Below are 25,211 nucleotides of genomic sequence, written 5' to 3' on the forward strand. Positions count from 1 at the left end.
GGGGAGACAGTAAGCCCCTCACCAGCGCAGATGGGACCGTGGTCTCTGCGCCCTGCCTACAGGGAGTACAGAGGGTCAGCCCTGCTCCCCAGCGGCTGAAAGTGTGTAAGGGAGAGGAGTTTGTTACCCCCTCTCCCCAGCGGCAGCTTAGCACACCAAGGGGAGACAGTAAGCCCCACACCAGCGAAGATGGGACTGTGGTCTCTGCGCCCTGCCTACAGGGAGTACAGAGGGTCAGCCCTGCTCCCCAGCGGCTGAAAGTGTGTAAGGGAGAGGAGTTTGTTACCCCCTCTCCCCAGCGGCAGCTTAGCACACCAAGGGGAGACAGTAAGCCCCACACCAGCGCAGATGGGACCGTGGTCTCTGCGCCCAAGTTACAGGGAGCTGAAGGGGCCGTCCTCCCTCCCCAGTGGCAGTGTGATTTGTTGGGAATTGGGAGCCCAGTCTCCATTCCCCAGCGGCAGTGTGAATTGCAGGGAATTGGGAGCCCAGTCTCCATTCCCCAGCGGCAGGCTGAGTTACAGGGGACAGAGGTAGTTGGTCCTACCCCCCAGCAGCAGAGTGATATGCCGGGAAGGCAGTGTGAAGTGCAGGGAGAGGAGAGCAGCGTCCTCCCTCCCCAGCGGCAGGCTGAGTTACAAGGGGCAGAGGTAGTTGGTCCTACCCCCCAGCAGCAGCGTGATTTTTTGGGAATAGAGAGCCCAGTCTCCTTTCCCCAGCGGCAGAGTGTCCAGCAGGGAATAGAGAGCCCAGTCTCCTTTCCCCAGCAGCAGGACACTGCATTGGGAGGAGAGACAGTCGGTCTCCCTCCACAAAGACTGAAAGTATGCATGGGAGAGGAGCCTGTTAACACCTCTCCCCAGCGACAGCTTAGAGTATCCAAAGGGGAGATGGTCAGTGTCCCCCTCCAACAGCAGAGCTATGTATCCAAAGGGGAGACAGTCGGTCTCCCCCTCCGGCAGCAGAGCTGTGCATCTAAAGGGGAGACAGTCGGTCTCCAGCAACCAGGCTCCAACCAGACTACTCCCGGGGTAGTGCTGGCACCAGGGCAGAGTACCGCTGGGCTCTGCCCACTCAGCAACCCACCAAGGCAGCCTACCAGTCCCCCACACAGCCGTGGTAAGGCACCTGGACATGGACAAGATTCTCCCTTACCCAGGTGTAGTAACCATTTATTGTGGGTGGGCTGTACTGCTGTTTCTGTTTTGTGGGTGGGCTGCGGGACTAACAAGGGCACTGACCGGCAGGAGGTCAGATACCCTGTTAGTCTGTTTGGAAAAGGGGAGAAATGTGGCGAAACCAACCTCGCCACTGGGCCCTGGAGGGGGCTGCTTGCCCGCCTCTTGCCTTTGGACTATGGACCAGACTTTATGTGAATGTGTTAACCCAGATAGCTATACCATGGAGCCTATTCATATAATGAAAGACTTTAGCTCCATGGCAATTGTACTGTGTGAATAGGATCTGCGCGCTATTCGGTAGTTTTGTGCGCTCAGATCCCAGCTATCTGGGGATATGTGAAATGTCTGTGTGTTATGGATAAAAAGTAACTTTATGTATTTTAAAGTGTTTTATGTCTTTCTGTAACCATGTGGTTAATGGAGTCTGCCTCTAGTCCTGGATAATTGGATTACTTCTCCAATTAACTCCAGGGCAGAAGGGAGGAAACCAGGGTGCATTGTGGGGATGTTTTTCTGCCAGACAGGAGGGACAAAAGATACTTTTAGTAACTTTTGAACCCCTGGTCGGATTCATGCCATTTTTTAATATGTTGTTCCCCTGAATGGATTGATTGTGGATATGTATTTTTATGTGAATGTGATGTATGGTTTTAAAGTTATGAAAGTTGTGTAAAAGTATATTTTACACTGTATGCATAATGGGATTATGTGTCACACTAAGGGGAGGGGATGTGTGGGAGGTAACATCTATGTCATTGGTTCTTTTATGCCTCCCCCTGGGTGTGGCCTGTATGTGTGAGTTGGAAATAAAGGCCAGGCTGGATGAGCCAGTCCAGAGTTCCTGTTTTACCCTCAAAGTGAAGTGTCGTCTCATTATTGGGGGGAAGGATTTATTGCATGCTGTTCCAGTTGACTGCTAGTAGTACAAGCCTATTCGTATGGTTCCTATTCAATGGTCTACAGCATTCATACGCTTGGGAGAATTTAAAGGTTTCTCGGATTCGGTGATTATGGTGTCTGCCAGAGTGCTTGGAGTCCTCAGGAAGCGCTAGGAGCATCCATTAACGGAGGTACCAAGTCGGGGTGCCAGGCGATCCGTTACACCCACTAAGAAGACTAATGACAAACATGCCCCTTCTCAAAGTGAACATGGTGGTTCAATACTCTTCCAGGGCAGGCCATGCGCAGAGCTTATATACTATAGGTGAAGCAGGCCCAGACAGGCCATCGGGCATACTGGGCAAATGCCCGGTGGGCCGCGGTGGCCATGGGCCAAGGCCGGCAGGGGAGGTCACAGGATCTCCCCTGCCAGTCTATGCAGAGCCGGCACTATCCGAGCGCCAGCCCCGCTGTTTTCCATGATGGGCCGGTGGGGAGATCAAAGGTCTCCCTCACCAGCCCACTTGTATAGACATGCGGCTGGGCAGGGAGAGGAGGACCCAGCGGAACTCTATCTTGCAGGTCTGCCGGGTTCCTCTCGCGAGATCCGAAGTTCCAGGTACCACCGTGCCGGTCCACCCCTTCCAGGCTAGAGGTAAGAAGGGGGGGGGGGACTGGCACGGTGGCACCTGGGAGCTTTGGATCTCGCGAGAGGAACCCGGCTTCAGTCCCATCTCCACTAGCGAAAAAGAGGTTTGCAGCAGCCCTAAGGCAGAGGTGGTGAAACTGATCTGGGAAGAGGCGCCCACTGATTTAATTGACTTTACATCAGAGGATGTTAGCCTCTGTCCCCAGCAGCAGCCGGAGGTACCTGAAGTAGGGGACCTCATAGACTGGTCCTGTGAGGAACCAGCCCTACAGGGATGCTGGGCAGCCAGCCCAAATCCCCAGCTACAGCGGGTGTTACCGGGAGTAGGGACAGTCGTTCCTACTCCCCTTGGGAGGGAAGATATGTGACAAAAGTAACTTTGCCACTGGTTTTTGAAGGGGCCTATTTGCCAGCCTCCTGCCCACAGACTATGGACCCTGTAAACTGTGATATAAAAGTCTCAGTTTATCTGTTTGAATGATATGGTTCGGTAACTGAGCAGCCGCATGAACCGGAGACCACCCTGGAGCTTGTTAAGCTTAATTGATACATTGTTGCAATTTCCGCAGTGGTGCAAGTGTTCATCTGGGTGGCCGCAATTCCTAAAGACGACCATGAGGTGGCGGCAATCTTGTTTGCATGGACCAAAAACGCGAATAGACTTCAAGGGGACTTAGCCGCGAATGCCCTGAAACTATTTTCGCCATGAAAACTTTGCGGTTCCCGGTCGGTTCCCCAGCAGTACTTAGCCACGATTCTATGGCACTATTTTCGGCTATGGGACCATGCCTGCGGTCGGTCACATATGTGACTTCCATAAAATTCCTGAACCCCTGAACTGATCTGGGTGATTTTTGGATATGTTGGTCACCCAGATCAGGGGATATGAGGTTTTATGTATTTTTAGGGTACTTTTGGGGTGTTTTAACAAAGTATGTTTTTTCTGTGCTTGGAGATAATTGGATTAGAATTAGTACAGTTACTGATCCAATTATCTCCCAGGAAGAGGGGAGGGATTGTGTGCTGTGTGTGGGAGTGTCGTGCCTTGTAACCTTATTGTCATTGGTCTGTGAAGTTGCAAATCAGTCCCCCACAAGGTCCCTGTGGGCGTACCCCTTGCATGGGGATTGTCATATAAGGCCAAGTGTGGCTCCCATTAAAATGAGATTCGTTTACCCCTACATGAAGTCTTGGCTCATGTTTGGGGGGATTGGAGGACTACATACCCCTTGGGGATTGCTATTTCACTATACTCCCCTGAGTATAATCACTAGCACTTATAAGAGCTGTTCCTGCTACGCTCTCTGGTTTAGGAGAGGTGTACCCACTTGAAGCTGGATACTGGTCTTTTGTCCAGGGTGGGTGGAGGACAGCGAGATGGTGTGCCAGGCGGTCCGTCACAATCACCTCTAGCCATTAAGGCTATTGACTGGAGACCTCTCTCAACCTCTGAACCCACGAAACCATGCCTATTAGCATTAATATAGGAGCTTTACACAAGGAAAACATAACATTTCAGATAATTGCTTCCCTTTCTTGTCCCATCATATTAGGATTTCCATGGCTCATCAAACATTACCCCCATTCCAGTATTTCCCCCTTAGCCCAGTCAATATGAGGGTTAAGACTGTATTGAAAGATGCATGTTACCCATTACTAAGAGAGTGGGCATCGTCACTTTGCCTACTATTACACCTCAGACCTCTGAAATTCCCATACAGTACTGGGAGGTTAAAGAGGCGTTCAGTAAGAGTCAGACTAATATTCTACCTCCACACAGATCGTATGATTATTCTATCGATCTGCTACGCGGCACTATGCCCCCTAAGGGGGCAGTATATGCCTTATCCACACAGAAGAGTAGAATCACAGATGAGTTCATAAAAGATTCTCATAACCCTTAAGATGTAAGTCATCCTCGCCTGCTGGAGCAGAGTTCATTTTTGTATCCAAAAAAGATGGAGAATTAAGCCCATGCATTGATTACAGGGCATTAAACAATATCACCATAAAAAGTGCCTATCCCATTCCCTATATCTCAGAGTTTGACAGACTCCAGGATGCTAAGATATTTGCTAAACTTGACCTTAGGATTGCGTACAATTTGGTAAGAATTAAGGAAGATCATGAGTGGAAAACCGCATTTAACACTAGAAGTGGGCACTATTAATAGATATGCTCAGAGACTATATTTATTCTTTTGTTCTAGTATACCTGGATGATATCCTTATTTATTCCCCCGACCTCCAGACTAATCATAGATAGGTCAAACTTTGCTTGAAAATGGGCTTTATTGCAAACTTGAAAAATGTATCTTTGACCAGACAGAGGTACAGTTTTTGGGGTATAATATTTCAGCCTCTGGTTTCCAAATGGATCCTCGTAAACTAAATGCTGTTCTACACTGGCCATTATCTAATGGGTTAATTGGTTTTGCTAATTACTACAGGAGATTCATCAAATGGTTCTCTTCTGTGATAGCCCCATCACCAATATGACACGTAACGGGTCTAGTTGTACTATATGGTCTAAGGAAACGAGAGAGGATTTTGAGCTTCTTAAAAAAATGTTTGCATCTGCTGACATATTGGTACATCCTGACACCAGCAAATCCTTCATACTGGAAGTTGATGCCTCCGAAACAGGGGTTTCTATCTTTCTCAGATAGAGTCGGGATACCCCTTTACATCCTTGCGGGTACTTTTCTAGAAAGTTGTCTCCAGCGGAGCGCAACTACGATATTGGTAACAGAGAATTGTTGGCCATTATACTAGAATGGCGACACCTTTTAGAAGGCTCCAAGGATCTCCTTCTGATCATAACAGATCACAAAAATTTATAGGTGATGCTAAATGACTGTCTTCTAGACAGGCTAGATGGTCTTTGTTCTTATCTAGCTTTAACTTTATTATCACTTACAGACCTGGTCCCAAGAACGTTAAAGCTGACGCCTTATCTAGACAGTTTGACATTGAATCAGAACAAGAAACATCCCCTATTGTTCCACCTGAGTGTATCATTGCTTCCACTGTTCTTTCCTTGTCATCCCCTCTGCATTGTGCTATTATGGCGGCTCAATACCAGGCACCCTGCAATAGACCTCTAGATAAATTATTTATTCCGTTACTTGAAAGAGAGAAGGTGATGAGGGAATTCCACAACAATGTGACTGCTTGGCATCCGGGTATTAATAAGACCATATCCACAGTCTCAAGATCATTTTGGTGGGATTCACTCAGGGAAGATATCAGAGATTATGTGGAGGCCTGTTCTGTATGTGCAGTTTCTAAGGTTCCTCATAAACTTCCATGTGGATTATTACATTCTCTTTCTGTACCCTGTGTTCCATGGTCCCACTTGTCCATGGATTTAATTTTGGAACATCCAAGTTCTAACGGTTATACCACCATCCTTATTTTGGTTGACCACTTTTCCAAGATGGCTAATTTTATTCCATTCAAAGAGCTGGTTCTTATATTTATACAAGTCATTGTCAGACTAAATGGCATTCCCCAAAATATTGTATCTGACAGGGGTTCCCAGTTTGCGTCACGGTTTTGGAGAGCTTTCAATAAACAGTTGGGTATTGAATTATCATTCTCTTCTTCTTACCATCCCCAAACCAATGGTACGGCTGAGAGGGCTAACCAATCGTTAGAACTGTATTTACGTTGTTTTGTGAATAGCACAATAAACCTCAGATCTGCAGGAGAGTTACTTAAACGCATTTCTCCTTTTACTCCTTGCCCTGTCGTGGTTTCCCTTCGCTGGTTATGCGAGAGAGTGTTCTTGATTGAATTATTTCTGGTATTTGACTTTTGGCTTCGTTTTGAATTCCCTGATTTCTGGTATCCTTGACTTTTGGCTTTCCCTCATCGTTGTGTCTGATTCTGTATCCATGACCTCGGCAAGTATTCTGACTTTTGGTTCTCTCCTCCCGTATTTTGGCAATACAATATTGAAGTTTTGGCCTATATTTTACTGGCTTTTATTATTATTCATTTTTTGTTGAAAGTATGAATAACAGTAAATATGGAAACAACACTATTTATCCGATGCCTTTGGGTCTTGAGCGCCCATCTTGTGTTCATCGTCATTGAAATTGTTGCATGACATAGACCTGCACTTCTATGGGTATTTACAAAAACCTTTGTTTTCTCCCAGTCTATCAAATATCGCTCACACTATATATTATATGCAGCTAGTTTATATGTACCATACAGGACCTACCTTACTGTGACTACCTGGGTACACAACTGAATATACTACTAGATCGATGGCAGTGTGCACTATACTGAGTCATCTTGCCTTTACCTCATAAGATTAAATTCACTAAGTATTTAACTAATGTATTTTTGGAGGTATAGCTCGATTTGAACTGTTTAGGAGATCCCCATCGTTTCTCCTTTGTGCACATTTATGATTTGAATTATTTTGAATCATTATCTGCACATCGATACCTCGTTTGTATATGGCCCTATTAGACTCTCTGGATGGATCTCAGGGGATACCTAGCGCTAATATATCAGTTTGTTTGCGAACAGTATACTGGGACTTACCGTTATATCTCTCTACAATTTAATTTTGGACCTAAATGGGCTATGTGCCCACAGGACGGCATGCTACATATGATTACTGACGTTTTTCCCTTCTCTCCTCCCCCGCCCCTCCCCTTTTCCCGAGTGGCTGGTACTGAATGGGAGGAGTGAACTAGCACAACGTGGTGCGTTTTGGGAACGCCCCCTGCACACTGATTGGCGGTTCTCCGTCAATGGGAGGGCACCTGCTAGAGAACTAGCACAACGTGGTGCACCTTGGGAACGCCCCCTGCACATTGATTGGCGGTCCTCCGCCAATGGGAGGGCACTTCTTCCCTTTAAAACCGGCAATCAGTCTTCCCACTTTTCAGCTCTTGACAAAGGCGTATTGAAACGCCGAAACACGCGTCGAGCGTTCATTGGAGCCGATGCTAATTTCTAATTTCTACTTTAATATTGAGTGATTTGAGCCGATGCGAATTTTTACTTTAATACTTAACTTCTACCTCTATACTTCGGTTCCTATCCGGTTGGGCATATATTTTGATTAACTGATTTTTTTGTTATGTGCTATGTCTACTAAGGGGTGGGAGAGGCTTTGACATATACTTTTTTGGCATGCTGTATTTTTCGGGGAGTTAGGGACATATTGAGGCTGCCTTGAAGTAGCAGTTAGCTTTGACACTCACTGATGTGAGTTAGACAGCTAGCCCAGGGCAAGTTTAAGACGTTCACGTGATGTGTGGGAGAGGTGTGGATACTAGCTGCACTTCTTAGCAGCAGTTTGTCTCCTGTTTTTGGAGTACTATCCTCGTTTCTGTGCAGAGATATATACTGTTTGAATTTGTATGTAATCCTACCCTCTATACACTCACTTTGATATATATCTGTCATTTGACAGTAACCACAGCCCTTTTACTCCCTGTGATGTATTAACCCTGTCAAGCAAATGTACTTCTATGTATACAGTGCTTTATACACAACCTTTGTGCTAACACTTTGGATGCATGGGTTAACAGTGCCTATATGAACACCATAGTGTCTCAGTCTGCACATCTTGTGTGAATAGATCTTGGTGAATGTTCCATCATGCTGTGCAGGTCACACTAATGGAAGATGCCAAGGTGTATGATGTCAAGACTCACCGGTCAGTTCCATCGGTGGCATGAATCATGGAGTAGGACCATTTGATACACGTATTTCATAAGGAAATCTTTCTGGCATGAGGGGGTGTGGTTAAGCATTCTGTAAAACATTTACTGCTTGTGCAAAAACTATAATCATAAGACCGGGCTAAAACAAAAAATACATTAATGAAACAAATACCCATCAAATGCATTATGGATGCCGCAGTTGCTTTGTATTTGTATTTGTGTGAGAGAGAGAGAGAGAGAGAGAGTGTGGTCAGTTGTGTTTGTTGTGACTGTGTATTATTTGTATGAGAGTAAGGCTTATTCTGCCGCTCTGTGTATATGTAGCAGTGTGAGTGGCTTTCCTGGGGTCTAGTGGTGGGGCTGGCCAGGTACAGATAAGGGCAGGAGCTGCGATAGCTGCTGCGGGCTGCTCTATTCCAGTGTGGATTCCCGTTCACAAGTGCTAGAAGGAAGTGATCGGAGATAACTTCCTCTAAGTGCTTCTATGCGTAAATGGGAAACGAATAAGTTTGTCAAAATGCCTCATTCCGCCAATCAAATGCTGTTACGTGCCAGTTTGACTCACTTCCGGAAGAGGGAGCACTAGTGGCTATCCACTAAAGGTATATTTAACCCGTCAATCTAAGCATTGCTGTTTCTACAACTCAGCAATGTTTTATACTGAAAGGCTAAAAATACATTAAGAAAAAGTCGTCTGAGTAACTTTAAGGGAAAGTCCCTTTAAGGTGAAATTGTGTTAGTGTTTAGAATGCACCTTTAAATGAATACTTCCATCACCATAACCACTACAGCTTCCCCCATTGTAAGAACTCAATTTTTGAAGAATTTGCCTTATTACCTGAGGTCCTCCCCTTTGACTGACACCACGGCACTCCTTGCACTATAACCACTAAAACAAACTGCAGCAATTATGTTTCATTAACGATTGTACAAAAGGCATCAAACATCACATCATGACTGACCGATATTACTTCTCTAAAAATGAATGTGTACATTATATTACTGGGCAGAGTAGCTGCACATAGGTTGTTATTTTGTTTTTTTAATCATTCTTTTTATTAATAGAAATTCTAAGTATAAAATATACAGGAAAAAAAGAAAACATAACAAATGTACATGGACGAACCAGAAGTTGGGAGAAAATCTCAAAGACCAAAGGCACAATGGTAACTAGGGCCTCTATTTAATATTTTGGGATAAACATTTCAAGCGATGTATCTGCAGAGGTCATCTTTAAAGTCAATGGGAATTTTTGAAAGTAAATAATTTGAAAAGTTTAGCCAAAAATATTCAATCAAGGCAAATGAAACTATACGGATTGAAGTTCCTGAATCTATTGTATGTTACTCTGGCCAGTATAAGAGGAAAGAAAAGTCTGTAAATCAAACAAGAGAGCTATCAGATTCTAAAGTAAATAAAAGTGGAAGAAATAAAATCATACGCAGAAAACAAATGTCAATATAACAAGAAATCTTTCAACTGGAGAGGTAATCCGTGAAATAGGCTGAGAAGGTGGGTGGAAAGCTAGGTTAGTAAAGGGGTAGCAGGCAAGATCTAATGCAGCAAAATCATTTTATGACACAAAAAGGGTACTAACTACCAAAACCACTGCAGCACCTTGTAGCGGTTAAGGTGCTGTTAGTCTTTTGCTGTTATCCAACAATTTTCGGTCAAAACACAGATTAAAATAGGGGTTCTCCACATTATTCAGGCCCCTCTGCCTCTACAGAACATACACCTCCATGTCTGACAATTTGGAGTGTTGGGGTAACCAGCCTCCAACCCATCCCATCACTGCCATCCAAGGCTGGCTAGATAATATGTTTAGTTTACAAATAAATAAAACATAACTTTTATTTAAACTGAAGAATGAGACAAATATTCAAAGTGTGTGCTGTGTGAGAACCGTAACTTGTATTTTGTTACGTGTCACTCCTAAATATCAATTTTCCAAAATTGCAGAACAAAGTCAATATACTTTTAGCTTATTAAATAGGGGTATAAAAAGTCTCTTTTCAAAAAGTGAAAGATTATAACTTCGATTAAATGCGGTTTTTACTTTGTAATTTTCGTTGACATCAATGATTTTATTTTTTGTCTTGTCCCCAATACAGGTTTAACTTTGCCTCCTATTCCTAACTCAGCGATGCCATAGTATTCCTTTCGTGTAATGCTTAATTATTGCAAGTTCTATTAATCATGATTGCCTATTTAAGAATGCACTGTGAGTTCCCCATTGCTTAATTATTGAGTCTCCTGGCCTGCTTCGCCATGTGGGCCCAAAGTGACCTGTCTGGTTACTTCATCAGTGGCTTGCTTCTGACCCTGGCTCTGATTCCAAACTACGGTTATGGATTATCCCTGTACATTTCTACCTTACTTGCTTACGACCTTGGCTAGCACTATCTGACTAAGCTCAGGCATCAGCCTCATTTCCCCCTGCATTGCTGGCAACTCTTCAATCTCTATCATGCTTACAGATCTCTCTGGTACTGTTGCCTCATTCCGACAGACTCCCTGATTCATAGTATACATCAGAAAATGGACTTTGTTTCGTGTGTAGTTTGATACAACTTACAGTAAGCTCAAAAATTGCCTTGTTTTGTCTCAACTTTTTCAAAGACTCTGTATCTACCAAAACTATATACTTTCTCTGTTTGCTGCGTGACCTAGTCGCTCACTAACAATTGTGACCTTCTATACTCCTTGGCCAGCATTGGTCTCCTGTGTAGCTTGTCTAACCTGTGATTCTGCTAAGAAGTTTCACTATTTTAGCTAATAAACTCATGGAGTTAATAAGGCCGTGGTGGGGTAGTTATATTGTAAATACTATCTCTCTCTCTCTCTCTCTCTATATATATATATATATATATATATTTTTTTTTTTTATCTACCCTAACAATACTGCTACAATATTTTCATAGTCCATTGTCTAACTTACTTTGATCAAGCTAACTACATTATGTATGGACTTAAATGTCGCAGTCTATATCAAAAGTGATAAAGTCCTTTCATTTACTATTCAAATTATTGCGTCCCCCAATTATTTCAAATGATTACACCAGCACAACAACGTATCAAGTTATTTTCCCCTTTCTCCTTGTTTTTATTTTCCTTTGTAGTTAAACATTTGATATATCATAGACAAACTGCTGTAGTATAAAGACTTTATGCACCATAACGTTTGCCATGATGCATAGTTGTTATGGTGATTAAACAATACCTGTGATGAATGTACACATTAGTATATTGACTTTACTCTTTAATGCTGGGAAATGTATAAAATCGGTGTTTTATATAAAACACAACCTGAATGTATTGAGGAACATTGGTCTGGGATTATTTAATTTAATGAGCGTTATGTTTTATTTATTTTTACACTCCGTTGGGAGATTATAGTTTCTTCATTTCAGGTTTATTTCCATTGTGAACTCTTAGGTGAGTATTAAAATGGCCTTTCTGGCTGAAAGATTTCCCACATTCAGTACATGAAAATGGTTTAAGTCCTGTGTGTATCATCGCATGTCTATCAAGGTTGCTTTTCTGACTGAAAGATTTCCCACATTCAGAACATGAGAATGGTTTAAGTCCGGTGTGAATCCTGAGATGTCTATTAAAGCTGCCACTCTGACTGAAACATTTCCCACACTCAGAGCAGGCGAAAGGTTTCTTTTCACTTTGAATCCATTCCTGAGCAATAGGCGATTTTTTCTGACTTAAACATTTGCCACATTCCGAACATGAAAATGGTTTCTCTCCTGTGTGGCTCCTCAAATGAAGCTTAAGAGTGGAAATACACTTAAAGCATTTCTCACATTCAGAACAAGAATGTTTTCGTTTATGCTTTTCTCCACTGTGAACGAGACGACATCTGGGATGAGATTTTGTCTCCTGTTTCTCTTGTTTAATAAGAGGATGTGATTCAGCTCCTTGGCAAGTCTTGTGAAATTCGGTAACATGTGATTTTGACTCAAAACCCTGATGTCCAATTAGATTTGTTTTACAGGTGATGTTTTCCTCACATTCTGAACAAGTTGCTTTCATTTGATTTAAATTGGTGAGTGACACTTCGTGACTATCAGAGCTATTGGTATTCCTTTCATATTCTATCATAGGATCACACGGAAGGGTTTGAATGTCCAGATCACTGATATCGACTTCTTCACACGAAGCTGAATCCTCCGTAATAGGAGTAGATGGACATTCTGTCTGTATATGCTCTGTGTTTGTATAAATGTCCGTGTCTGTGAAATTCCCTTCTTCACAAGAGGCTGAATCCTCTGTAATATGAGTAGATTCACATTCTGTCTGTGTCTGTTCTGTGCTTGTATAAATATCATTGTCTGTGAGATATCCTTCTTCACACCAGGGTGATTCCTCTTTAATATAAGTAGATGGATATTGTTTGTGTGTTATGTTTGTATGAATGTCTGTCTCTGTGAGATTTTCCTCATCACATGAGGCTGGTTCCTCCTTAATATGAATAGATGGATATTCTGTTTGTACTGTTGGTCTAATAATGTCAGTGTCTGTGAGAGTTTCGTCACATGAGGTTGGTTCCTCCTTAATATGAATAGATGGATATTCTGTCTGTTCTGTGTGTGTAATAATGTCAGTGTCTATGAGATTCCCTTCTTCACACAAGGCTGGATCCTCCTTAATATGAGTAGATGGATACTGTGTCTGTTTTGTGGGTGTAATAATGTCAGTGTCTGTGAGATTTATGTCTTCTCGTGGGACTGGTTCCTCAACATTAAAAGCTGATGGCGATTTGGTTTGTGAACATTCTTTCAGTGAGTAAATTTCTACAATTGGTAGATTTCTTTCTTCATATAAAGATATTTCTGGTCCAACAGATTTGCTGGGTGTCTTACTTAGTTCATTAAATGTCACAGAATTTTCTCCATGAATAACTGAAACTTCACCTACAGTCACACAATTTGCTGATGGGACATGGATGGGTAAATCATCGGTTTCACTTGAGTTTAGAGAGCCATCTGCTGGAAAGAAAACAAATAGAATTACAAACCTTCCTTTTATCTCTTTCTTTGCAAACCCTGAAAATACAGTACGAGATACAGTATGTAGAGTATAATGGTAAAATATTGAGAACTGTTGTCACAGCATGTGCAAACCATTTGGTCATGAAAGACAAAAGTAAAAAAAAAAAATGTGGTTTTCAAGCTCTAAAGGCACAATGAATAAGGTGCCTACATCTATAAATCTCTCGCTACTGGTTTTTGCATCTGCCTCCCCCAATAAATGCTGTCTGTTTCCACTCACCTCAGTTTATGTCTATTATTTTGTAAAAAAAAAAACAAAAAAACAAAGAACAGGGCAAGCACCATAACCACTACAACACACTGTAGTAATTATGGTGACAGGAGTATCCTGGCACCCCCCCATTGCAAGTAGTCAAACTGGTGTAGAATGGTTTGACTTCATACCTGGAATCCACCGGGTTCTGCTCCCCTCCCTCCAATACAGCTGATCAAGAGCTGGAGTCTCTGAACAACTTTTTCAGTTCATCTCTTGCCTTACTCTCGTTCAATAGGGGCAGCCATTTCTAACCCAATAGGACCAAAGACACCACTTACTTGCAAAGACCAGGCTTGAGTTTTGACAAACCTGACTACTAAATCATGTTTTTGATCCAAGTCCAAATTCTATCCAAACTTACTAAAGTGAGAATTCAGAGTGAATCTCGAATTTAAGACCAGAGTAGCCCAACTCAAAGATTTTTTTTATTTAGTTCAGCTATTTTGAGCTTAAAATGTAAAATTCACTTTGAATTCTCACTTTAGTAAATAAACCTGTTAAAGTGAACCTGTCTTGACTTTTGAAGCAACTATTTAACAATCGTTATGGTCACCTGTATTTGAACTTGATACTTTAGCCTCGATTTTAATACATTTTCCGAGTTATTCAATTGTTAGAAAAACTTACCAAATGATGTAACCACAGAAGTCATTATAAAAGGCTATGGGAATTTGTGCAGATAAATAATAAAAAAATTCTTACAGTATTGAATCATTTGCAATGCTTATTAAATTGTGGCCTTTGTTTGTTATAAGCTCGCTTGTGTGATGTTAGATCCAGGTAGCCCAACGCAGGTCAAAGCGTTGCCAGTTGTGAATAATATAAACCAGCAGCCATCCTAAATACTGGATGTTGCAGACTGTATGGGTTTCTCTTTGCATTATATATTGCATTCCAGGTTAGGAGAGGAATATTTTGGGATATCTAGATTTTAAATTATTTCAAGATATTTTTCCCCTAATTTAAGAAGATGTTTGTCCCTTTTATGTATACCACCATGTCCAGGGTCTGTCAAGTCTATTTGAATATTATCTGTGGCGAAACCAACCTCGCCACTATGAGCTGGAGAAGCCTGGTTGCTCGCCTGCTTCCTTTGGACTATGGACCAGACTTTAAAAAGCTTTATTTTCCCTGCAGAAAGGCATATTCGTGCCTTTCAGCCGGGGTGTTCGGTAGATTCCAGCTACCGAACAAACTACCGTATGAGGGACCACCTAGGAGCTGGAGTGTGCCGTCACTTAACCGCCCAGAAGCTGCGGTTAACCGCAGCTTAATTGATGAACGCTGGGTGGCCTTTGTTCGTTTGCCGAACACGTGGCAGCGGCCATTTTAACTCCCGAACGGCCAGCGGTGTTCAGCGCTCAAACTATGGAACTGTAAACGGACACTTAATTGCACGAACACCGCTGAGCCGTCCATCGCCTGGGTCCTAATCATACAAGGTTAACCGAACACCGGAATTCGGTATTTCTATGTGAACTGTGGTAACCCAGATAGCTATGCCATGGAGCCTATTCGTGTGATTAAAGACTTTGGCTCCATGGCGATTGAACTGTATTCGTGTGGTCTGGGTGCCATTCACCTAATAATGTGCACCCAGACCTGAGCTATCTGGGGATATGTTACATGTCTGTGTGTAATGGCTTAAAAGTAACTTTATATATTTTAAAGCATTATACTGTATTTAGGTTCCCACATGTGTAATGGAGTCTGGTCTCTGGCCTGGGAGATAATTGGATTACTTCTCCAATTATCTCCAGGGCTGAAGGGAGGAAACCAGGATGCATTGTGGGAATGTTTACTGCTGTGTGTCTGTAATTGGTTTATGTCTGCCCTTTGTTACAGTCTTCCAGTTGGTCCCCTAGGGGAGTGTCCACCAGGTGGGAGACCTGCATAAATACTGGGCAGGTAGCCCTGAGTAAAAGAGTTCCTGTTTAACCCTCAAAATGAAGTGTCGTCTCGTTCTTGGGGGGAATTGGATTGTAAGCTGACTGCCAGGAGTGTAAGCGGATTGTATGCTTTTCTTGTTCAGCTGTTCCAGTTCGGAGTGTTATTTCGTATTCAGATCGGGAGTTTGGTGTTCTGCAGTAGCTGTGCCTGTCTCTCAGAAAGGGGATTATCGCCTAAACTGGGTTTTATCCTCTTGTAAGCAAAACGGTCCGTTACATTATCTATCTGATTATATACCCAGCTAGCATGTTATACATGTTAATCAGCATCAGAAAGCCTAACATAGTCTTAATATCTGTAAACTGTTTCACTAATTCCTGCTACCATACCTTGAATCTTCACTCATGTTTATTAATCTAATATAAAATTGTGCACATCCAAACTACTACCCTGATTGTAAAGCTTGATATGACGCTAGAGGATTGCCATTGGGGTACCTCGAGCTTGTTTGTACCTATCCTTTGCACAGCAAAAATCTAAAATTATTTTTGTTTTTAAAGTGCTTCCTCTTACCCAGTGAGCTGAGAGGCTGGTGAGTGTCCATCATTAAGTCATTGTAAGGTTCCTTGTGTCCTTCTAAATACTTCCACACCTACAAGGAAAATAAACAGTTACATCCTCACACCTAACAGGAACCTGGCACACACAATGATACAGTCACCATCCAGACACATCCTCACACCTAACAGGAACCTGACACACTCAATGATACAGTCACCATCCAGACACATCCTCACACCTAACAGGAACCTGGCACACACAATGATACAGTCACCATCCAGACACATCCTCACACCTAACAGGAACCTGACACACTCAATGATACAGTCACCATCCAGACACATCCTCACACCTAACAGGAACCTGACACACACGATACAGTCACCATCCAGACACATCCTCACACCTAACAGGAACTTGGCACACACAATGATACAGTCACCATCCAGTCACATCCTCACACCTAACAGGAACCTGGCAGACACAATGATACAGTCGCCATCCAGTCACATCCACACACCTAACAGGAACCTGGCACACACAATGATACAGTCACTATCCAGACACATCCTCACACCTAACAGGATCCTGTCACCATCCAGACACATCCTCACACCTAACAGGAACCTGGCACACACAATGATACAGTCACCACCCAGACACATCCCTTGGTTTTACTCTATGATGTCCCATTCCCAGCAGCCTCACCTCTCCAGTCAGCAGGTGGATGATCTTATTGGTCAGTTTCATGATCTTCTGCTCGTTGTTTCCATCATGTATCAGTGAGTGAGGTGGAGGCACAGTGATAGGGCTCTGGGTCCTGTTCGATCCATCCAACACACAGGGGCTGTTGCTCTGTAGTATGGACTCAGCAGGCCTCTTCACAACAATATAATTCTACATAATGAATGGAGGTCTAATGTGCATCAACGGAGTTAGAGAAAGACATACTACAAGTAAGAATTATCTGCTTTTAACATTCAGTATTTCCCTGCCCATTGCTCGCATGCTCCAGTAATGTGCTCAGAAAAGTCACAATGCCACCTCAAATATATTTAAAGTAAAACTGCTAACTGAAAACGGAATTATGGGATGTATATGTTCTAAGCTGCTTTTGTATTGTTTTCCTTAGTCTTGAGATGCTTCAGTATTTTGGATGCTTGCTGATAATCTTTGTGTGTCTAGAGTGTGTCCTACATTTTACAAAAGTGTGTATGGTATAGGGCTATTCCAAGCTAGGGAAATAAGGAATATATGGCATAGTGCAATACTGTATATACTATAATTGGATATATGGGCAAGTGACAAATGCTCACTCACACTTTAACATCCCAAGAAGTGCCTTCAGAAATATACTTGGTGTGTCTTCTTTGCTTCAAATACTTGGTAAATGTGAATCTCACATAAAAAACTAAGTGCAAAAAAAACAGATTGGATGACTGTATGAGTAAAGAGTAAAAAAAGCATTTATCATTACATCAAAGTAAAGAAAAGCAGGTAAATCAGTCCAACGCGTTTCTTCCCTGTTAGGGACAATCTTTAGCAAAGATGATGAATAAAAATACACAAAAACCTAGTTACAAACATCCCCTAATATATACCACCCCCAATCAGTCCCAATGATGGTTCTGCAGATGATTCCATTTCTCTTCAGCTGTTTTCAATTCAAATTTGAGTTACTTCCGGGTTTCGTGTGTCCTGTGCGGTCACGTGACGTGCGTGATGACGTCATGCGTTTCACCTTCGTTTCGGCTGTCACTAATAATGACAGGCTGAGATGTTGAAAAAAGTCCAAAAAAGACTGTTTCTGAATAGAAATACAAATGGGGGTGTGGTGAAACCGACCTCGCCACGTGTCCTTGGAGGGGGCTGATTGCCCGCCTCTTGCCTTTGGACTATGGACCAGACTTTATGGGAATGTGATACCCCAGATAGCCATACCATGGAGCCTATTCATATAATGAAAGACTATGGGAAAGACTTTAGCTCCATGGCAATTGTACTGTGTGAGTAGGATCTGCGCGCTATTTGGTAGTTTTGTGCGTGCAGATCCCAGCTATCTGGGGATAGGTGAAATGTCTGTGTGTTATGTGTAAATGTGACTTTATGTATTTTAAAGTGTTTTATGTTGTTTTGCAACCATGTGGTTAATGGAGTCTGCCTTTAGTCCTGGGTAATTGGATTACTTCTCCAATTAACTCCAGGGCAGAAGGGAGGAAACCAGGGTGCATTGTGGGGATGTTTTTCTGCCAGCCAGATAGGAACAAAATATACTTTTAGTAACTTTTGAACCTCTGGTCGGATTCATGCCATTTTTTAATATGTTGTTCCCCTGAATGGATTGATTGTGGATATGTATTTTTATGTGAATGTGATGTATGGTTTTAAAGTTATGAAAGTTGTGTAAAAGCATATTTGACACTGCATGCATAATGGGATTATGTGTCACACTAAGGGGAGGGGATGTGTGGGAGGTAACATCTATGTCATTGGTTCTTTTATGCCTCCCCCTGGGTGTGGCCTGTATGTGTGAGTTGGAAATAAAAGCCAGGCTGGATGAGCCAGTCCAGAGTTCCTGTTTTACCCTCAAAGTGATGTGTCGTCTCATTATTGGGGGAAGGATTTATTGTATGCTGTTCCAGTTGACTGCTAGGAGTACAAGCCTATTCGTATGGTTCCTATTCAATGGTCTACAGCATTCATATGCTTGGGAGAATTTAAAAGGTTTCTCGGATTCGGTGATTGTTTTGTCTGCCAGAGTGCTTGGAGTCCTCAGGAAGCACTAGGAGCATCCATTAACGGAGGTACCAAGTTGGGGTGCCAGGTGATCCGTTACAGGGGGGATATTACAAAATTCCAGTTTTCCATAAACTGCAATTTTACTCACCGGAAATTCCTTTTTCCTTAGTATGGTGGCAGTAAAATAGGAATGTACTCTTCCCGTTGGACAAGCATCTGAAATAAAAAATTTACATAAAAGTTCCTCCCCCAACAGGTATAAGACACCAACCTGACATGGAACCTCAGTATGTCCCAATAAAACCTCAGAGACTTATTACTGCAAAAATATCAAATTTATTAACAAAGGGATGGAGTGATGTACTGCCACCATATTAAGGAAAAAGGAATTTACGGTGCGTAAAATTGCAGCTTTTCCTGACATATGGTGGCAGTACCATAGGGATATATCGAAACCCCAGAGCTATGTGTGGGAATTATGCAACCACCGCTTGTAAATCCTTTTGCCCAAAAGCAGCGTCAGAGGCAGAGAATTTGTCTAGTCTGTAATAATTGACAACGGTGTTGAATGAAGACCATGTAGCGGCTCTGCAGATATCTTCAGGTGAAGCACTTGCTTTTTGCGGCCCAGGAAGCAGCCATGGCTCTAGTAGAATGAGCTTTCAAAGAGGCAGGCAGATTTGAGGAAGAATAAGCCAATATAATCGCGCCCATGAGCCATCTCGCTAAAGTAGACTTGGAGGCAACATGACCTTTAAATTTTCCAAAGAAATTGACAAAAAGATGGTCAGTCTTCCTGTATGTAGAGGAGCGGTCTAAGTAGATCTTCAGAGATCTTCCGACATCCAGCTTGTGCCAATTATAATCCAAATCGGAGACAGATGGATAACCAAAGTAAGGCAGGGAAATTGGTTGACTGATGGCCTTGAAAGAGATGACTTTAGGTAAAAACGAAGGTTTCGGATACACAACAACCTTGTCAGGAAGAATTTTAGTAAATTTAGCAGATGATGAAAGGTCCTGAATTTCACCTATCCTCTTAGCAGAAGTTATGGCCACCAAAAATGCAGTTTTCAGAGACAGGAGCTTCAAGGAAGTTTCCTCCAAAGGTTCGAAAGGCTGGGTACAAAGAGACTTCAAAACCAAATATAGGTCCCAACAGGGAAAAAAATAATTTCTTGGAGGCTTGATAAACCTGACAGCCTTAAAAAAAAAAATCTCCTGAGAGGATTTGAAGCTAATTTTTTTTACCAAAAAAAGAGCAGAAATGGCTGAGAGTAGATAAACGAATACCTTTTTTAAGGCCGTCTTGAAGAAAATGCAAGATTGTATCAGTAGAAGGAGAAGATCTTATGCAACGATGAGAAATGCACCAATGAAGAAATTTCGTCCAAATTTTCTAGTAGATAGCGGAGGTAGAGCTTCTGGTAGAATTTAGCAACAACTTGAACCTCTCTTTCTTAATGCCCCTGTTATGCAGGATTAGCCGTGCAGCAGCCAAACTGTCAATTTGAACATTTGCAACAAATCTACTGGAACCCCTTCGTTCTCCAAGAGATCTGTTGACGCCGGAAGTTCCCAGTACTTCAAAACCATCTTCATTAAAACCGAGAACCAGCTTCTATTTGGCCAGTATGGGATTATGGCCAGGACCATTGCTTGTTCTGTTTTCACCTTTTGCAGAATCCTTGGGATAAGAATCCACGGGGGAAATAAGAATGCAAGGCTGAATTCCTACCTGATCGACAGCCCATCCAGAACATGTCTGCCTTTAAGAGGTTGGCAAATGTTATCACCTTCTTGTCATTAGATCGATGACAGGCAGACCGAATCTTTTCACTAGTTGAGAAAAAAATGACCGGATTCAGAGACCACTCATTCTGGGACCATGTTTATCTGCTCAAATCGTCTGCTATAATGTTGTCTTATACCTTGTATATAAGTAGCGGACAGGTCGTCTAGATCAGTGTTCCACACAGCCCCACAAACACTGCCCCATACACACACTGCCCCATACACACAATACACACACTGCCCCACAAACACTGCCCCATACACACACTACACACACAGCCCCACAGACACTGCCCCATACACACACTACACACACAGCCCCACAGACACTGCCCCATACACACTACACACACTGCCCCATACACACTACACACACTGCCCCATAAACACTACACACACTGCCCCATAAACACTGCCCCATACACACACTACACACACTGCCCCCATACACACACACTACACACCCAGCCCCACAAACACTGCCCCATACACACACTACACACACAGCCCCACAGACACTGCCCCATACACACACTACACACACTGCCCCGCAAACACTGCCCCCATACACACACTACAGACAGCCCCCAAACACTGCCCCCATACACACACTGCTCCCAAACACTGCCCCATACACACACTGCAAACACTGCCCCCATACACACACTGCTCCCAAACACTGCCCCATACACACACTGCTCCCAAACACTGCCCCATACACACACTGCAAACACTGCCCCCATACACACACTACACACACTGCCCCACAAACACTGCCCCATACACACACTACACACACTGCCCCCAAACACTGCCCCATACACACACTACACACACTGCCCCGCAAACACTGCCCCCCATACACACACCGCCCCAAACACACACACACACTGCCACCCTCACACACACTGCCACCCTCACATACACACTGCACCGCTCACACACACATACACACAATTTTGAGTCTATGTCTTTATGTGACTGTGTTTGTGATTTTCTGACTATGTATGTGTCTGCGTGTTTTTTTAATATATGTGACTGTTTTTTTTTTTTTGTCTTATTAAATCAAAACAAGTGGGCCACGGAAAAATTATCAAATGTTTACCGGTCCGCGGCGATAAAAAGGTTGGGGAGCACTGGTCTAGATGACTTTGAGCCCAGGACATAATCCTTGTGCAAAGGGAGTGCAATTTTCTTACCCTAGTACCGCCTTGTTTGTTCAGGTAAGCCACCGTAGTCTGATTGACTGACTGCATTTTCACCGCTTTCCCCACAATCAGAGCTCTGAACTGATGAAGAGCGTATAAGACTGTTATCAACTCCTTGTAATTTGAAGATTCCCTTTTCTCGTCTTCTGACCATGTATGTGCCTTGCCTTAAGTGATACTGCAGGTGAGCCCCCCAACCTGTATTTGAAGGGTCTGTTGCAATTATAACCCAATTTTTGGGTCAAAAAGAGAGTCCTTCTGCCATGAAAGTGGTCTTTAGTCACCAAGTTAGTTGTCTTATTACAGGATCTGATATACTTAGCAAAGCATCCAAGTCTTCTTTCTTTGACCACTGTGCAAGAATTTCCCACTGTAAATGCCTTGATTCTGCTCTGGCCCATTGTACTGCTGGGATGGTGGAGGTGAGGTGTCCCAACACCTGAATAGCTTTTATCCCAGAACATTCTAGTTTTCACTGAAGATCCTTTATCAGTTTCTTGATCTTTCTTCTTTTTCCCCCTGTTAGGTGAATAGAAAGAGTGTCTGACTTGATTTAAAAAAACCTAGAAACCGAATTGACCTTGTAAGAAGGCAAATGGGATTTTTCTAGGTTTATAACACAACCATGGTCTTTCAGGATTCTGAGGGGTTTAAGCCACATCCGACTCTAGAGCGTCTCTTGAATTTGCCTTTATGAGCCAGTGGTCCAATTATGGAACAACTGTGATTCCTTGCACCCTTAAGAAGGCTGTGAAAGTGATGAACCTTGTGACCTTTTCTTATAGCAAACCGCAGGTATTTTCTTGAGCCTATGTCCACAGGAATGTGAAGGTAGGCATCTTTTAAATCCAAAGTCGCCATAAAATCCCCTATTTGAAGGATATGAATGACTGATGCTATGGTTTCTATTCTGAAATGCTGGTATGGAATCCTTTTGTTTAGCTCTTTAAGATCCAAAATGGGATGAAAGTACATATATGGTTTTGGGACCTGGAACAACCAGGAGTAGACACCCTGATATAGCTCGGTACTTGGAACTCTTTCTACAACACCTTTCTTTAAAAGTGTGACTGTAGCGGAGAAGAGTGCATGTTTTTTAGTTTTGAACAATAGGAGGAGACAATGAAACTTGGTCTTGGAACACCTAAGAACCTTATTCTGTATCCTCTCGCAACCTGTTTTAGAATCCATGGATTTGCAGTGGTCTTCCTCCATCCGTGAGCAAATTGTTGTATTCGTCCACCCACTCGTATGGCGCCAGAATCTTTTTGCTTTGTCAACAATTTTTTCCTCCCCAAAGGAAGTTCACACAGTGCAGATTTTGAGGCCGTATCAGCCGTCCAGACTTTAAGCTATAGTGCCCTGCGGGCCACAGATGTCAAGCCCATGACACGAGCAGAAAGTTTATTTACCTCCGTGATAACATCTAGCATGTATTAATTGGATAACCTTACATTTTGGAACAGGTAAGAAAGATATTTGTCTTGGTGTTCACCCAGGCTATCTTCTAATCCTTGAAGCCAAAAGTACTGAGCTTTAGCCACGAAGCTCCTGCCAATGCTGCTTTAGCCTGAAATCCTGCTGCCTAATATGCTTGTCTGCTGGATGTTTCTGCCCTTTTATCCATAGGATATTTAAGACCAGAGACTTCTCCAATCAGTATGGTAGTCTTTTTAGAAAACTGAGCAACTTGTACGTCAATGACTGGCAAGTCTTTCCATTTGTCTTCTCCCTGAAGTTTAACAATGCTCTTGAAATGTCTGGAAATAAATGCCCTTTGTACATGGTCAAAATCTGTTGTTGAACTGGAGAGGCTTTTCAACTTGCTTTATTTGATGTGTCATCAGAGAAGGTAACATTAACTTCCTTAATAAACCTCCTCAATTCTTCATGTGGAAAACCGTTCTGATCCAGACAAAGACCTCTTCCATTTTAGCCTTTGTTTGGTTGTTGCTTTAACAGGAGCTGTAACCTTCTATTTTGCTGAATCTTTGAATTACTCAAATGTCTGGGCCAGATTGTCTTGAAACCAAGACAAGAATGACTTCATGTCCTATTGCTTGCACTTTTCCAGCGATAAGGACGAACACTGATTGCAGATTTTCCGTTTTGAACCATCTGGTAGTGGTGTGGAACATTCACTACAACTCACATGTTTCGATTTAGAACTGGCTTTTTTTTTTAGGAGCAGGAGCAGGAGCAGGCAACTTGTCGTTATCCATAATATCTGCAGACAGGACTAGACATATCTGCAATACATAAGAAATTACAAAACTGTTGTAAAAATTAAATTAAATAAATAAAATAGAGGTCTTAAAGACTAGAAACTGGGGGGTTGGTGACACGGAATATCCTTCCTGGCTAGCATCCATGCGGTCAGTCAGATCTGCACAGTTTAAACAGGCAGCATTGATTCAAATTTGGCACCATTTCCGGGAATTCCCACCGCACATGCGCAGTTGGAACGCCGCTGGAACGCATTACCACCCAGGAATGCGTTCCACCACTGTGCGCATGCGTCTCGTACAGGTAGTGATTTGTTGCTGCTGTTGAGACCTCCTACTTGTTTTGCCAGTGACCGCACTCGGCATAAAGCAAGTTAAACATACCTGCTCCATAATTCCTGCAGGATGCAAGCAGGCCACTCAGCACTCCACCCGGGAGGCTATTGGGCCGGATCCCCCTGGCAGAAACCCTTGTGCCTCACCACAACAAGTCCAGATGCCGTCCGTTTCTGATGGAACAAAAGAGAACTGAGGTTCCATGGCAGGTCGTGTCTTATACCTGTTGGGGGAGGAACTATTATATTAATTTTTAATTTCAGATGCTATTCCCATGGGAAGAGTACATCCCTATTGTACTGCCACCATATGTCCACAAAATTGGCACTTTAATAAATTAATCCACATTAAATTACATCCATTAAGCTGTCAACCATACCAAAAGTTCTGTTACTTCCTGTGACGGACCGCTGGCACTCCGACCGAGTACCTCCGCCAATCGATGCTCCTAGTGCTTGCCGAGGACGCCAAGCACTCCAACCGACACCATCCGCACTGCAGACCCCACTTCCAGCGATGCAGCTGTGCCGGGGTCTCACCGTCTCTCACCCACCCTGGATCCAAGGCCAGGATCCAGCTTCCAGTGGGTGAACCTCTCCTAAATCCAGAGAGCAGGAACCAGGAACAAGCTCTTACAGGAGCTTATACTCAGGGGAGTATTGTGATATAGCAATCCCCAAGAGTGTAGTTATCCTGTCCCCCAAGCATGAGCCAAGGCTTCAAGAAAGGATCAAGTAG

At 43.0% G+C, this 25,211-nt stretch overlaps 1 protein-coding gene across 6 annotated transcripts in view; it reads right to left on the reverse strand.

Moving 5' to 3' along the window:
• The window catches only part of LOC134575188 (gastrula zinc finger protein XlCGF53.1-like), a 211,041-nt gene that overhangs the window by 52,753 nt on the left and 133,077 nt on the right, over positions 1-25,211 (reverse strand). For 4 of the 6 annotated variants that reach the window (XM_063434426.1, XM_063434424.1, XM_063434423.1 and 1 more), the window contains exons 3-5: positions 16,880-17,068; positions 16,184-16,262; positions 11,649-13,401 (exon numbers count right to left, since the gene is read on the reverse strand). In XM_063434426.1, coding sequence (XP_063290496.1) covers positions 11,795-13,401; positions 16,184-16,262; positions 16,880-17,068 — 1,875 coding nt within the window. In that variant the 3' untranslated portion in view covers positions 11,649-11,794. Of the gene's footprint in view, positions 1-11,648; positions 13,402-16,183; positions 16,263-16,879; positions 17,069-25,211 lie in introns of those variants that run through there. The other 2 variants (XM_063434427.1, XM_063434429.1) reach the window with 2 other exon arrangements.

Source organism: Pelobates fuscus, chromosome 10 (genome assembly GCF_036172605.1).
Source record: "Pelobates fuscus isolate aPelFus1 chromosome 10, aPelFus1.pri, whole genome shotgun sequence".
Classification (NCBI taxonomy): Eukaryota; Metazoa; Chordata; class Amphibia; order Anura; family Pelobatidae; genus Pelobates; species Pelobates fuscus.